The following is a 13,418-nucleotide window of genomic DNA, read 5'->3' as shown; positions in this document are numbered from 1 at the left end:
CCCCCCCCCCCCCCGCAGGAGTGACAGGACACATCTGGGCACACCGATCCCGCCTCACTCAGGGGGTGCACACTGGCCTCGCCTGGGCCCCCAGAGGATCCCAGCTTCCCCTGCACCCCAGTGGTGGGGCCTGGCTTGGCTTGGGAAAACCCTTGCTAAGCCCTCCCAGGCGTGGGGCTCAGGACATGCTGTTCAGCGGGGTCCCCCGAAGGCCTGGGGAGCACTGACCCCAGGACACCCGCTGGAGAGCAGCTCTCAGCAGTCAGGCTGGGGCAGGACAGTCCTGTGCGTGGGCACTGGCCCCCTGAACTGGGGAAAGCGCAGAGTCTCATGGGGTGAGGGGCTGTTCCTGGCCCACCAAGAGCTCCAATGTCACTCCCCAGTCCCTTCCCTTGGCACCCCTGACCCACTCCCCAGACACCCTTGTCCCTCCAGGGACTCCCCCCCCAAGTGACCCCCTCTTCCCTCAGCCTCCCTCCTGCCCCCTCTCCTCAGGCTTTCCCCTGCCCCGTCTCCAAGTGACCCCCTTCCCCCTGGCATTCCCCCCTGCTCCAGCGCTAGCCCACCTTGCTCCCAGGGCGCAGGGCCAAGGCCGCATACCAGGCGTTGTGCCGAGCAGCCCACAACTTGTTCCTCGCCTCCAGCTCCCAGGCCCAGGCAAAGTCCGAGCCACCGTTCAGCTGCACAATCTCCCCTGCAGAGGGAGAGACCCCCCCTCGCTGTTAGCCCCCTGCCCCCCGGAGCAGGGCCTGGCCACCAGCCGTCTCTGCCAGGCAGGCTGGGGCAGGGCAGGGCAGAGGCCTGGCTTCCCCCTCGTCGCTGGAGACCTAGGCCAGCAGGGCTGTGGGACCAGGTGAGAGATCCACTCCCTGGCATGGGCCACAGACGTGGCCAGGCAGGACAGAGCCACTCTGCCCCCTACAGAAAAGGGGAAGGGCAGCAACTTCCCACCCAGCCACGAGCCAGGCAGCCAGCCACCCCCCAGCTCCACCCAACCCCTAGGCACCATCCAAATACACCCCTGGTGCCACTGGCAGTGCCCACCTGCCCCAGGGCTGCTGCTCCCCCACTGGCAAGCAGGAGGAAGGGCCCCCTGCAAGGCCAGGAGAGCTGGCCAGGCCCCCAGCCTGTGCCCCCCTAGGCATCACCCCACTGGCATCGTGGGCGTACCTGCCTGCCGGACCTGCTCCTCCACACTGCCGGGCGAGCCGTGGAACTCCAGGAAGAGTGTGGGGGACACGGCGTAGCTCAGGCCGCTGAACCGATTACAGGCGGCCATCATGACATCGTCCAGGAACTCTGGGGGAGCAGAGGCTGGGGGTCAGAGCCGTGGAGGGCTCCGCAATCCACTTGGGAGCAATGCACCCTGCTCCCCAGGGCACGCTCTGCAGGGCACAGGGCAGCCGACTCACCAATCCGGGCCACGGGGATACCGGCCTGCAGCACCTGCACCGTGCAGCCCACCGCCGCATGCACGCTGGGGAAGGCGCACACGGCCGCCACAATGGCCTCAGGGCTGCCGTGGAGACGCAGTGTAGCCTGGGTGATGAGGCCAAGCGTCCCCTCAGAGCCCACAAACAGCCCCGTCAGGTTGTAGCCAGCAGCGCTCTTCCTGCAGCAGGGCAAGGGGCTGGGATGAGATCTCAGGGCAGGAGTCCCCTGGTGCCCCCCACCCCTGAGCCGCAGCCCCCAGTACCTGAAATGGCGGCCCCGGCCAGCTGTGTGCAGCACCCTGCCATCGGCCAGCACCACCTGCAGGTTGAGCACGTTGTGGCGCATGGTGCCGTAGCGCACGGCATTGGTGCCTGAGGCGCTGGTGGCCGCCATGCCGCACAGGGAGGCGTCGGCACCAGGGTCTACAAAGGGAAAGGGCATGGTCGACAGTCAGTGGCAGGGGTGGCCAATGGTCACGGGGCATCGCAGAACCAGCACCCCGGGGAGCCTTCCCCCCTGCACCCAGGGCAGAGCTGGGCCCACGACAGAAATCTGCCCACCCCTGGGTTGCTGTGCCATGGGCACTCCCAAAACTGGTCCAGCTGCCAGCACCCAGCCCAGCGTGTCGTGGCCATGGGGACATGGAGGGAGCAGCCAGGTCAGAGCTCAGTCCCCTTCACCCCAAGTGGCTGCAACACAAACTGCGCCCACAATGCCCTGCCTGGCACCATCCACCCGTGGCCCAGGCAGGCCGTGACCTGCATGCTGAGTGGGCCAATGAGAGGCCCTGCCTGGCCCATCCACCCGTGGCAGGATTGATTTTCATGGCATGTCCACTGGAGTGGGACCCAGCTGCTCTGTTCCCAGCAGCCAGCACCACTGCCATGGGCTGGATTGGGGCGGAGGACCTGGGGGCGAAGCTCATCAGCCCATTGACAGCCCACTGCCCAGGCATGTCGCCCAGCACAGCTGCCACTAGCCAACCTGTGCCAGCATCCTGCTCTGACCCCACGGCATTGGCCGTGTGCTGGGAATGGAGCTGGGACCCCTTGCCCCCACCACGGGAGGGAGCCCCTTGCCCTATGCACAGCATCATACCGACAGGGAACCAGAGGCCAGTGTCCCGCAGGTAACTGTTGAGTGCTTTGCGGGTCACCCCTGGCTCCACGGCCACAGTGAAATCCTCAGTGCTGAGCGCTGTGATGCGATCCATTCGGGTCAGGTTAAAGCACACGCCGCCCTGGCCCAGCGAGATGGGAGCAGACATCAGAGCCAGCCCCACGGCGCTCCCTGGAAAGGTCTGAGACCTGCTAGGTCACTCCCTGAACACACATAGGCAGGCGGAGCAGGGCCAGGACACCACCAGGCTGGGGTTCCCCTGCTCTGTGCTCCACTGGTATCTCACCACAGCTGCCTTGGCATCGCTGCCCAGCCGGGGAGTCGCCAGAGCTCCAGGTGAAGATGAACCACCCTGCCCCACCCAGGACTGATCCCCCAAGACTCATGGGTGCCACGGCTGCCCTCCTGGCACAAGGGAAAGCGGAGCCTGCCTGTGAGGAACCTCTCCAGAACAGTCCCGGCTGGGCCATGTGCCCACCGGCCTCTCCACACACTGCCCTGCTGGGGACAAGGGGGCAGCAGCCAGGGGCTGGGCCCACTGGCTCTAGTCAAGAGGGGAAAACTCACTGTGCCAGCCCCACCTGCAAAAGGACCAGCACAGGGGTGGCAAGGGTCTGAGTTGGCAGCTCAGCTGGATGAGTGGGCAGAGCGCCAGCTGCACTGGAGCCCCACCTGGGTTACGCCAGCCGGGGATGTGATCTGCTTCACCCTACGGGGCAGGGAATGCTCAGTGCGCTGCCCTCCCACTCCGTACCCACACCACTGCCCACCTCGCTCCATACCCTCGCCACGCTGCCCCCCCGTACCCAAACTGCGCAGCTCCCCTGCTCTGTACCCTCACCACGTTGCCCCCCTGCTCTGTACCCTCACCGCGCTGTCCGCCGCTCCGTACCCTCACTGTGCTGCCTCCCCCCACTCAATACCCTCACTGCACTGTCCCCCGCTCCGTACCCTCACTGCGCTGCCCCCTGCTGCATACCTCACCGTGCTGCCCCCTGTACCCTCTCCGCGCTGACCCCCTGCTCCGTACCCTCACTATGCTGCCCCCCGGCTCTGTACCCTCACTGCACTATTCCCCCCGCTCCGTACCCTCACTGCACTGTCCCCCCGTACGCTCACTATGCTGCCCCCTGGCTCTGTACCCTCACCACGCTACCCTCCAGCTCCGTCCCCTCACCACGTTGCCCCCCGCTCCGTACCCTCAGCGCGCTACCCCCCCGGCTCTGTACCCTCACCATGCTGCCCCGCCACTCAGTACCCTCACTGCGCTGCCCCCAGGGCCATACCCTCACCGTGCTGCCCCCCAGCTCTGTAACCTCACCACACTGCCCCCAGCTCCATATCCTCACTGCGCTGCCCCTCCCGTTCCCTCACCACGCTGCCCCTCCACTCCATACCCTCACTGTGCTGCCCCCGCACTCCATACCCTCACCGTGCTGCCCCCCCACTCAATACCCTCACTGCACTGCCCCCAGGTCTGTACCATCACCGCGCCCCCCTGTACCCTCACTGCGCTGTCCCCCGCTCCGCACCCTCACCACACTACTACCCTGCTCCGTACCCTCACCGCGCTGCCCCCCCGTACCCTCACCACACTGCCCCCCTACTCTGTACCCTCACCGCGCTGGCCCCCCGCTCCGTACCCTCACCACGCTGCCCCCCTGCTCTGTATCCTCACCGCATTACCCCCCCGCTCCATACCCTCACCGCGCTGCCCCCCTGCTCCGTACCCTCACCATGCTGCCCCCTGCCCGTACCCTCACCGCACTGCCCCCTACTCAATACCCTCACTGCGCTGTCCCCCACTCCATACCCTCACCGCTCTGCCCCCCCATACCTTCACTGTACTTCCCCCGCTGCATACCCTCACCGCGCTGTCCCCCTGCTGCGTACCTCACTGTGTTGCCCCCTCACTCCATACCCTCACTGCTCCGTACCCTCACTGCACTGCCACCCCACTCCATATCCTCACTGCACTCCCCCCCCCGCTCCAGACCCTCATCACTGTCCTCCCGCTCCATACCCTCACTGCACTTCCCCCCCTGCTCCAGACCCTCACTGCCCACCCCCCCACACACTCCGTACTCTCACTGCCGTGACGCCGCCCTCCAGGCCTGTGCCAGTGCTGAAGGGGATGATGGGGACACCGTGACTGTAGCAGATCCCCGCCAGCTTGCTGACCTGTTCCACATCCTGTGGCCAGACCACAGCGTCCGGCGGGCTGCACCTGCAGGTGGGTGAGAGCCTTGTGTAATGCCAGCTGCACACAGTGTGAGCAGCTTCACCTGGGCCGAGAACACAGCAGGGAGCCAGCCGCATGCCAGGCTGGGCGGGGCACAGGGCGGGCAGACAAGGCCTGGATGAGCCAGGGGGAAGAGAGGCTTTGAGGGCTGAGCAGGGCACTGGCCCCTAGCCCCACCGGCTAGCTCCCACACACTGATCCGGAGGACGCCAAGGGGCTCAGCTCCAGGGCCTGTGTGCACCAGCTGGCAGGGCATGGGGGGAGAAACTGGGATTTCAGCAGCGCCTTGGAGGCAACTGTTCGGCACAGCTGCGGGGCAGCCGGGCAGGGCTGCACCTGCTGTGGCTGCACTGGGTACGGGGGGGCACTGCTGCAGCAGCAGTGGGACTGCATAGCGTTTGCGACATATGGAGGCGGATTCCCTGTGGGTGTCTGGCCTGAGCCCAGCGAAGAGCTTGCTCTGCCTATGCACTCCAACGGCTGCTGGGGTCCAGAGCCTCTGTCCCTGGAGCTCCGTCCTTCCCGTGGTCATGTCACTGCGCCTGGGATCGTGCTGGGTGCTGCACACACATCACCGTCCTGCTGGGGGGATGGGCTCCTCCCAGGACATGAGGCAGCCAAGCCAGCAGAAGCCCTTCACAGCCCTCCAGGGAGCCCAGCGGCCCAGGTCAACGATGCTCTAAGAGGCTCCCCAGTCCACACTGGCTGTATAAGCCGGCCTCTGGGGAGTGTATGTCGGGTGCTGGGAGCTCCCCAGGTACCTGTGCATGGATTCATCCCTCCCATGCTGCTCCCGGACAGCCAGGGCTGTGGACACGTTTGGGCTCCCCGCTACGGCTCGCAGGGCCTTCACCAGTTCTCCCGGCATCTGGCCCTAGAGAGAGTTAAAGGGATGGTGCGTTACAAGCACCTGCCTTGACACTCCCCTTCTCTGGGCAGTGGCAGAGCACCCGGGCACGAGCTCACAGCGTGCGGGCAAACCCCAAACCTTTGCAGAGAGATGGGCGCTCAACCACAGACACCTGTCTCTCCCCAGGGATGAAGGGCACAGGACATGGTGCCTGTGCTGGGATGGTGGCTTGGCTGCTCCAGGGGAAGGCCTGATACCTTCCATGATGGGCAGCAGGGGTGGAGCTAGGTGGGAAAGTCCCTCCCACCATCTATCATTGCTGTCCCTTAGAGGTCTGTCACAGACACACATATTTGCTATGTCTTCAGTATCAAAAGGGCTGGAGATTTCATTTCAGTCCTCTCCTGGAGGCACCCTTCAGCGAGGATGGCCCCATCCAAGCTGATCCAGTGCTACGCATGGATGCCAGGCTCTGGCATGCACAGGGACCTGGAGCACAGGAGCCAAAAGCCGCTGGACAGCTGCCTGGGTGGAGACCTGCCTTCCCAGAGCTCCCTCCCCCAGAGGCTTCACCACCACTACAGATTTGTCCACGTGTGTGACACAGAAGGACCCCTGGCAAGAGATGGGTTGGCTAATGGGTGCAGTTCAGCTGTTTAGCCAACATTATCGGCACCTGAGATCTCAGATGCCTGGTTTCACCTCATCGACTCTGCAACACCTCTGATCAGCACTTTCTGACCCAAATCTAGGGGCGTGGAAAGGAAATCCAAAGGGTTAGTGGAACACTTCCAAATGATCCAAGGAGATTATAGTTCGGTGGGTTGCAACTGGATCTGAAACAACTCCTCCGTTTGCAGCCAAGGTCTGGCCTTAAGGAAGCAGGGGAAACGCCAGACCTCTGGAAACCACAAGGCCCTGAAGGAAGGCTGCATTACGGCAGAATAGGGCTGAGGTGGAGACAGGCTCATACGCCCCTGGCCTGAGGTGCAGGCTGGCTGTGAGCGTCACCAGAGACTCTCAGATGACACGTAAGACTCTGGTCTTAGCAGCCACGCTTGCTTCTTGATTTCTGGCCACCTCTCGCTCTGCAGTACTGTGGTGCTGCTCCGTGCAAACAAGCTCTTTCTAAACGAGCACGAATTAAGGTCAGGGGAAGGGCTGCCCAGTGTTCGGCCAGGAGGTCTCCACTCGGCAAAGCAGCAATGGGACAATGGCTTCTCCTGATGCAGCAGAGCTGGCAGAGTTTAGTGGCTAAGGGGTTTGCTGTGTTTTACCTTTGGGGCCAGCCCAGCCTCAGGGGAGGGAGGGAGCGTTCAGGACCCACTGCCACTTCTCGAAGCAGAGCCCCACTTTGCTGGGTCTGCCCCCTGGCCCAGCTCTCCCTCTCCCCACTTGGCCTGCACACTCCTGGCCTAGGGAGGCGGGTTTTTGAGCCCCCCAATGCTCCCTGGGTTTCTCCCTCCTGGGGGCTGCCTTTGTCAGTGGTTTGACATTGCTCCCCTGCTGACCACGGCTGGGGGTTCACTCACTTGGGGTGTGATTCCTTCCCTTTCCTCTGAAACTCAACAGAGGTTCATTACTAACATCCCCAAATCCCCCCTTCTGCCCAGTTCCCGCAGTGCTGGGGGCGCAGCAGGAGGGCAGGGTCTGGGCGTGGGTAGGACATAGCCTGTTGCAGTAAGGTTCCTGTGCCCAGGAGCCACCTTCTCAGCGCTGGTGTCTTTCATGCCCTCCCCACCTCGGGCCAGGTGAGCTCTAGGGCTGCTAACAGCCTGTGCGGGTCAAATCCAGCCCGGCAGGTGGTGACAGCCTCTGTGAAATGGGATCGGGTAGGATCACGTCAGGGGTCCTGGTAGCGGGCCCCACGGAGAGCAAACACTCCCACCCCTAGACGTGGCCCTTGTGGGTCAGGCTGGAGGTGCCCTGGGAAGGTGATGGGGCGAGCAGGCCCAGCCACTTCCTGGCCCAGGGGAGATGGGGGGCTCCGTGAGCTGCTCTCAAGCCAGCGTGTGGAATTGGCTGTTCAGACAAAAGTGCTGGATGCAGCTGCCGTGGCCAGAACGTGGCCGGCGGAGACTCCAGTTCCCCGGCATGGGCGGAGACGGGGGGGGGCTATTACCACCCCAGATTGTGTACGTAGAAGGGGGGCACCATTTAAAGGGGGCGGAGGAAAGTTCGGGGTCCAGCCCCCAATATAGAAGTCAAACGGCACCTGGACTCTCCCCAGCCAGGCCTGTGCCGGGCACGGTGCCAGCCCAGCTGGTTCGGGAGGGCGGAGGGGCCTGTCTGGCTCCCGCCGCTGGCTCGGGGCTCGGCCCTGCCCTGCCCTGCGGGGAGCTGGGTCGGAGTCACAGCCGGCCCGAAGCGCGGCTGATGGGCAGAGCGCAGCCGCCCCCCGCCCGTACCTGCAGGCCGGAGCTCCTCCTGCAGCCGAGCGCCCCGGCGCCCCGGCACAGCCTCTGCAGAGCCATGGGGGCGGGCCCGGCTGCGGGGCCCCCGGCTCAGCGTCCCCGTGGCCGTGGGGGAGTCCCCGCTCCACTGGCCCAGCCCCGGCTCGGGGCACCCGGGGGGGCCGCCCATGTTAAGGTGGAACGGACTATTAAGGTGGCGCCGACTGGCAGAGCCGAGGCCGCGAGGGCCGGGCAGCGGGCAATCGCCTGCCCACAAGGGAAGCGACCGCCGCTGCGGTGGGGTTGGCTCGGGGGAAGGCCACTGGCGCCGCCTGCCCAGCTGAGCAGGAGAGTCCTACCCGGCCCGCGCAAGCCCGCCGTGACCCCTCTGCAGGGGCCCTCGGGGCACCCAGCCCGCAGCGTCCCGGAGACCCTGTAAGGGCTTTGGAGACCCCCAGGGACGAGAGCAGGCGCGGCCAGGGGGTCCCCACCGCCCCAGCTTTCTCCCCGCCCAGGAGCCACGGACTGGAGAACACGGGCACGGCCGGTCTCTAACGTGCCTTTATTGACCCGTCACGCTGGGAACATGCGGCTGAATTAATTGGCCGCGATGATCTGGTCGATCCAGGCCCTGAGCTTGGTGACGCGGGCGTAAACGCCGGGCGTGGAGGTGGAGCAGGTGCTGCTTCCCCAGGAGACGATCCCCACCAGGGTCCAGGCGCCGTCCTTCTGGCAAACCAGGGGGCCGCCGGAGTCACCCTGCAAGGACAAGCAGCAGGTTGGGGGGCGTCTCCTCCTAGGGGGAGGGAAAGCGAGGAGGACCCGCTCATCTACCAGCTGTTCCCCGAGTGCAAACGAGTCTGCGTTTGTCTGGATGGGGCCCTACGTATCCACCGCGGGCCCCAGGGCTGGGGAGAGAGATGCGGAGCGGGGATCGCGGGCAAGAAAACCAGGGGTGTTGCAGGGAGACTGGTCCTTTAAGAGGGAAGAGGCCCATGCCCCTCAGACTAGTCAGCTGCCTCCCACGGGCTGAAGAACGGCTGGGGTGGGGGGCTCAGGCCCCACATCAATGGAGTGTCTGAGAGGGTAACAGCAGGCTGACACCCAGCGACCACGGGGCTGCCGAAGCCTGGCCCGGGAGGCGTGAGAGAAGAGCTGGCTGCGGGAAGGAGTCAGGCCTCTTGTCTGGAGGCGCAGCGCAGTCTGAACAGGGGGGTCCCTGCAGCTGGGCAGGGCGCTGGCTCAGTGGGCCTCACGCAGTGACACAGGGGTGCTGAAGGCCAATCTAAGGAGGCGATGAGGCCATGTGCTCTATCCCGAGGGAGAGGGAGACCCCCTGGGGTCTGGCACATTACAAGGGTTGCCCCTAGAGACTGTTGTAAAGTGGGGGCCATAGCCCGGATCCTGGGGATCTGTGCCAGCAGCTTGGAGCATTGTGTGGCCAGACAGGTGGGCACAGGGGGCCGCAGTGCTGCAGAGCTGGGTACCATGCACGAGGAGGCTCCAGCGGCGCCGGCGCAGATCATGACATCAGCGATCCTGAAGCCCCAGTAGCTCTTGCACTGCGTGTTGGTCAGCAGGGGCAGGGCTGCCTGCTGCAGCTGGTCTGGGGTGTTCTGGGCTGGAAAACACAGGCAGGCAGGAGATGGCCTCAGCCAGGCAGCATGGGGCAGCCCCTGATCCCAGACACTGCAGCCCCTGGGCCTCGCCTGGCATCGGGACCTCAACAGGAAGGGAGGGGCCTGGAGAGCACCCCCGGGACCCCTATGCAGAGGAAGGGGCTCCTGCTGCACCTGCCCTCCCAGGGCACGCACAGGACAGCTGTGTCTAGTCAGGTGGGACCCCTCAGGGGGCCTCCCAGTCAAATTCTCTGGGTTTGGCCTGGGGCAGGGAGAGAGGCAGGGCCTGGGACTCTAGCCGGAGGGGGCAGAGGGCTGCCCAGAACTGGGGGTCCTGAGTAGGGCCCCTTTTCCTAGTCCAGTATGTGCCTGGGAGGGGCTGGTGCTGAGGTGAGGGGGTGGGGCACAGTCAAATCAGTCGGCTAAGCTGAGTTTTCCTCCACGCTCCAGGGCTCTGTCTCCCAGGCAGCCAGAGCGGCACAGACACCTGCAGCCCCTTGGGATTACCCTTGGGATCAGTCAGGCCCCAGCCTGTGGTCACGCAAGTCAGGCCTCCGGGGAAGTCGTCAGTGGCCTCGGGCAGGCACACGGGGGATACGCGGGCTGTCAGCTTGGCTGGGGAGGCCAGCTTCAGCAGGGTGATGTCGTTCTTCACAGTTAACATGCTGAAACTGGGGTTCTTGAAAACCTGCCACAGGAGACAGAGGAGCATGAGACCACGTTGAGCCCCTGTACGAGACCCCACCGAAATCTCGTCCACCACATAGCAGGACCCACGTAGGCCACGTCCACCCCCCTTCAGCAGGGCTCCCCGGAGACCACGTCCACCCCCCTCCATCAGGACTCCCCAGAGACTGTGTCCACCCTCTGCAGGACCCTGAGGAGCTCTGCCTGTGAGACATGACACAGGCTGATCTGTGAGTGTACTGGGGGCTGAGGTGGGCACGAAGGGTGACTAGGGGACCAGTTTTTCAGGCTCATGGAGGGAGGACATGTGCAGTCCCTGAGGGGACCCCATGCTGGCCAGCCCCCTACCTGGGCAATCTGCAGGACTTGCACATCCTCGGCCGGAGACCCTTGGTCAAATTCCCCCAGAACCACACGGTCACTTGTGCTGCAGGGAAAGAAAAGGAAGCCCCAAGTACAGGGAAATGTGGGGCAGGCCTGTCTCCCTGCAGCACCTTCTGTCCCCTCTTGGTCTGTGCCCAGGAATTGAGGCCGGGGCAGTGCAAGCCCCTGGAGCCGGCTCAGGGCCTGGGTGGCTGGGCAGGGGATTGTGGGGCCGAAGAAAGCCGCCAAGGCCATGTGAGCCGAGTGGAGCTCTCTGTGATGCCCAGGCCCCATGCCCAACAGTATCTGCCAGGACAGCTCAGTGCAGGTGGCACAGCTATCGCCCGCTACTGCCTGGACCACAGCGCTCCACAGCTCCTGCCCCAGTTCCTACCTGACGCTGCAGTGAGCGGCGGTGACCACCCAGTTCTCGCTGATCAGGGAGCCACCGCAGAAATGGAAGCCGGTGTTGTCCTGTGGGGAGGGGGAGAGCAGGCGGTGACCGAGCCGGCCCATGACAACCACGTGCCGGGGACCCCCCACTCTGCCTGGCGGGGGCTGCTGGGAACCAGGGAGGGCAATTGGGGCCAGAGCATCAAACTAAGAGGGAGCAGCTGGCTGAGACCCATCCCTGGGAAGCAAGTGCCCCCTCTGGGCATCCCGTGCCCTCTGCCCCATCTGCCAGACCCTGCCGGGCACAGATTACAGCAGGGGCAGGCCTGCCCCATCCCACAGGGATCTCTGCTGAGCCCATGTACTCGGAGAGGAGCCAGGGCCTGCAATGCCGGCAGGGGCTGAGGGCGGCAGGAGAGAAGGTGACTTGGGGCAGGGGAAGGATTCCCACCAGAGCCCAGGCGCCACAGCTGGAGTGGCACACAGGCCAGGTCAGTTCATCTCACTGTCTCAGGCAGCGCTGCCCATCAGCGGATGTTGCCCTGGAGTAACAGGCCCCTGTCCCACAGCAGAGCAGACACCAATCGGGGGCAGGGAGGCTGGGAATTAAGCAATTTTCCAAAGGGAAAGCAGGACACCATGCGGGTCTGGCCCAAGTCCTTCTCCTCACGCGGGGCTGGCCTGAGCCCTTCCTGCCTGCCCATCCTCCAGCCCCCGTGAGACTGTTGCTGCTTGCCAGACCCCTGCCTGTCACCTGCCCAAGACCTCCCCCCCCCCCATGGGGCTGGCATCACAGTTTGCGCTCTGCACTGCACCTGTTTGCACTTGCCAACTTGATCAGTTAGGCAAGGCAAACAGGACAAATGCCCATTTTTGCCAAAAAAGTCAGGACGCCCAGGATAAGGCTTAAAAAAGGAACTGTCCTGGCCAGAACGAGACGTATGGTCACCCTACTGGGAATCCACCTGCATGCCCCGGAGCCAATCTAAGCAGCAAGGAGCAGCCAGTGCTGCTGGGAAATGCACACAGAACATGGAGGCGGGTGCAGCAGGGAGCAGCTGGGGGGCTCAGATACCACGGTGATGGGCGTGTGCAGGACCTGTCAGATGAATCCCCAGTAGCACGGAGATGCTGCCTAGCTGCCCTGGCACACCATGAAATCCCCCCCACCCCAGGTTCTCTAAGGGCCAGGCCTTCCTGCCTTTTCCCCCAGCTTTGCTCCCCACGGGGGCCCCGGCCTGGACGAAGGGGCTCCTGGGCTCTCACCTGCAGGGAGACCTGCCAGGGCCAGGATCCAGGAACCACTGTCTCACCATTCACAATTCGAGCGTAGCCGCTGATGACAGGCTGGATGGCAGGGAGGCCGCAGCCTGGGGGAGGGAAAGAGAGGAGTTACTCACAGCTGCCGGGGTCCAGCGAGGAGGGAGCACAGCGTTAGGGCCCAGGCTGCTCCGTGGGGCACCGCAGCAGTGGGGCGGCAGCTTGGGGAGCAGTCGGTGGCTGGGGGTCTTTGCTACAGCCATGGGCATACGCTGCCCACTCCAGTTCACCTGGGGACATCCCCCAGAGCCAGGGCCAGGGCTGTACAGCCGCCATGGGGGGGCAGGATGGGCTGGGTGGGTGGCGAGCGCCGTCGAGCACAGCATGGTGTGGGCTGCATCCGTCTGCGCTATCAGCGGGGTCTCTCCAGCTGGGGGAGTAGACACAGGGCCAGAGCTGCTGTCACTGGCGTCTCCTCGGGAGCTCCCTGTGGCAGAGAGACCCTTCCCTGGCTCTGGGCCCTCCAGCCCCTGCTGCCAGTCGAAGGAGGCCGTGGTACTTACCATGGGCAGTGCCCAGGAAGGCGAGGCAGGGCAGGAGCCAGAGGAAAGCCATTCTGCTGCTTACGTGGGTCCTGGAGCCCGAGCGGGGCCAGCAGCCCTTTATATACCCCGGCCAGGAGGTGGCTGAGAAAGAGATGGGCCAATTTTCCACCCTGCTGTCCTTGGGGAGATAAGCTGGCAGCCCCAAGGGGCCGTGGGCAGAGCTCCAGGGGGCAGGGCTTGGGACCACAGCAGCTGCTCCCTGGAATAGTGTGAGGAGCCACATGGAAGACAGAGCCATTGGGCACAGGCCTGGAGCTGGGAGCCGATGGGAGTCAGTGACCCTCTGCTCCTCCCCCCTCTGAGGTATTAGTTACAAGCAATTTGTTCTGGCCTACAGTTGGCAATGCCTAATCCTCCCAGCACTGTGCGTGGTGAGCCAGCACCCTCCAGTGGCCCCCACCCCAGCCAAGTGCGCCACTGCAGAGCAGGGACTAGCCCCAGGGTTCTCTAGTT

At 64.6% G+C, this 13,418-nt stretch overlaps 2 protein-coding genes across 2 annotated transcripts in view; both read right to left on the bottom strand.

Annotated features, from left to right (window-relative positions):
• The window catches only part of LDHD (lactate dehydrogenase D), an 11,200-nt gene extending 3,066 nt beyond the window's left edge, over nucleotides 1-8,134 (bottom strand). Inside the window, exons 1-7 of the mRNA XM_075073830.1 lie at nucleotides 8,054-8,134; nucleotides 5,557-5,669; nucleotides 4,639-4,780; nucleotides 2,533-2,674; nucleotides 1,413-1,856; nucleotides 1,171-1,299; nucleotides 567-694 (exon numbers count right to left, since the gene is read on the bottom strand). Of these exons, the coding sequence (XP_074929931.1) occupies nucleotides 567-694; nucleotides 1,171-1,299; nucleotides 1,413-1,856; nucleotides 2,533-2,674; nucleotides 4,639-4,780; nucleotides 5,557-5,669; nucleotides 8,054-8,119 (1,164 nt within the window). The 5' untranslated portion in view covers nucleotides 8,120-8,134. The remainder of the gene's footprint in view (nucleotides 1-566; nucleotides 695-1,170; nucleotides 1,300-1,412; nucleotides 1,857-2,532; nucleotides 2,675-4,638; nucleotides 4,781-5,556; nucleotides 5,670-8,053) is intronic.
• Nucleotides 8,135-8,634: 500 nt separating this feature from the next.
• On the bottom strand, nucleotides 8,635-13,203 carry LOC116823743 (chymotrypsinogen 2-like). Its single transcript, XM_032778517.2, has 7 exons — nucleotides 12,924-13,203; nucleotides 12,367-12,470; nucleotides 11,102-11,181; nucleotides 10,693-10,771; nucleotides 10,165-10,345; nucleotides 9,526-9,659; nucleotides 8,635-8,797 (listed from the first exon to the last, which is right to left on the bottom strand). Exons 1-7 carry the CDS (start codon nucleotides 13,201-13,203, stop codon nucleotides 8,636-8,638), a joined length of 1,020 nt encoding a protein of 339 aa, XP_032634408.1. The 3' UTR covers nucleotide 8,635.
• Nucleotides 13,204-13,418: the final 215 nt, after the last annotated feature.

This window comes from Chelonoidis abingdonii, chromosome 19 (genome assembly GCF_003597395.2).
Source record: "Chelonoidis abingdonii isolate Lonesome George chromosome 19, CheloAbing_2.0, whole genome shotgun sequence".
Classification (NCBI taxonomy): domain Eukaryota; kingdom Metazoa; phylum Chordata; order Testudines; family Testudinidae; genus Chelonoidis; species Chelonoidis abingdonii.
The sequence above is the reverse complement of the archived record's forward strand: the minus strand, read 5'-3'. Positions and strand labels throughout refer to the sequence as shown.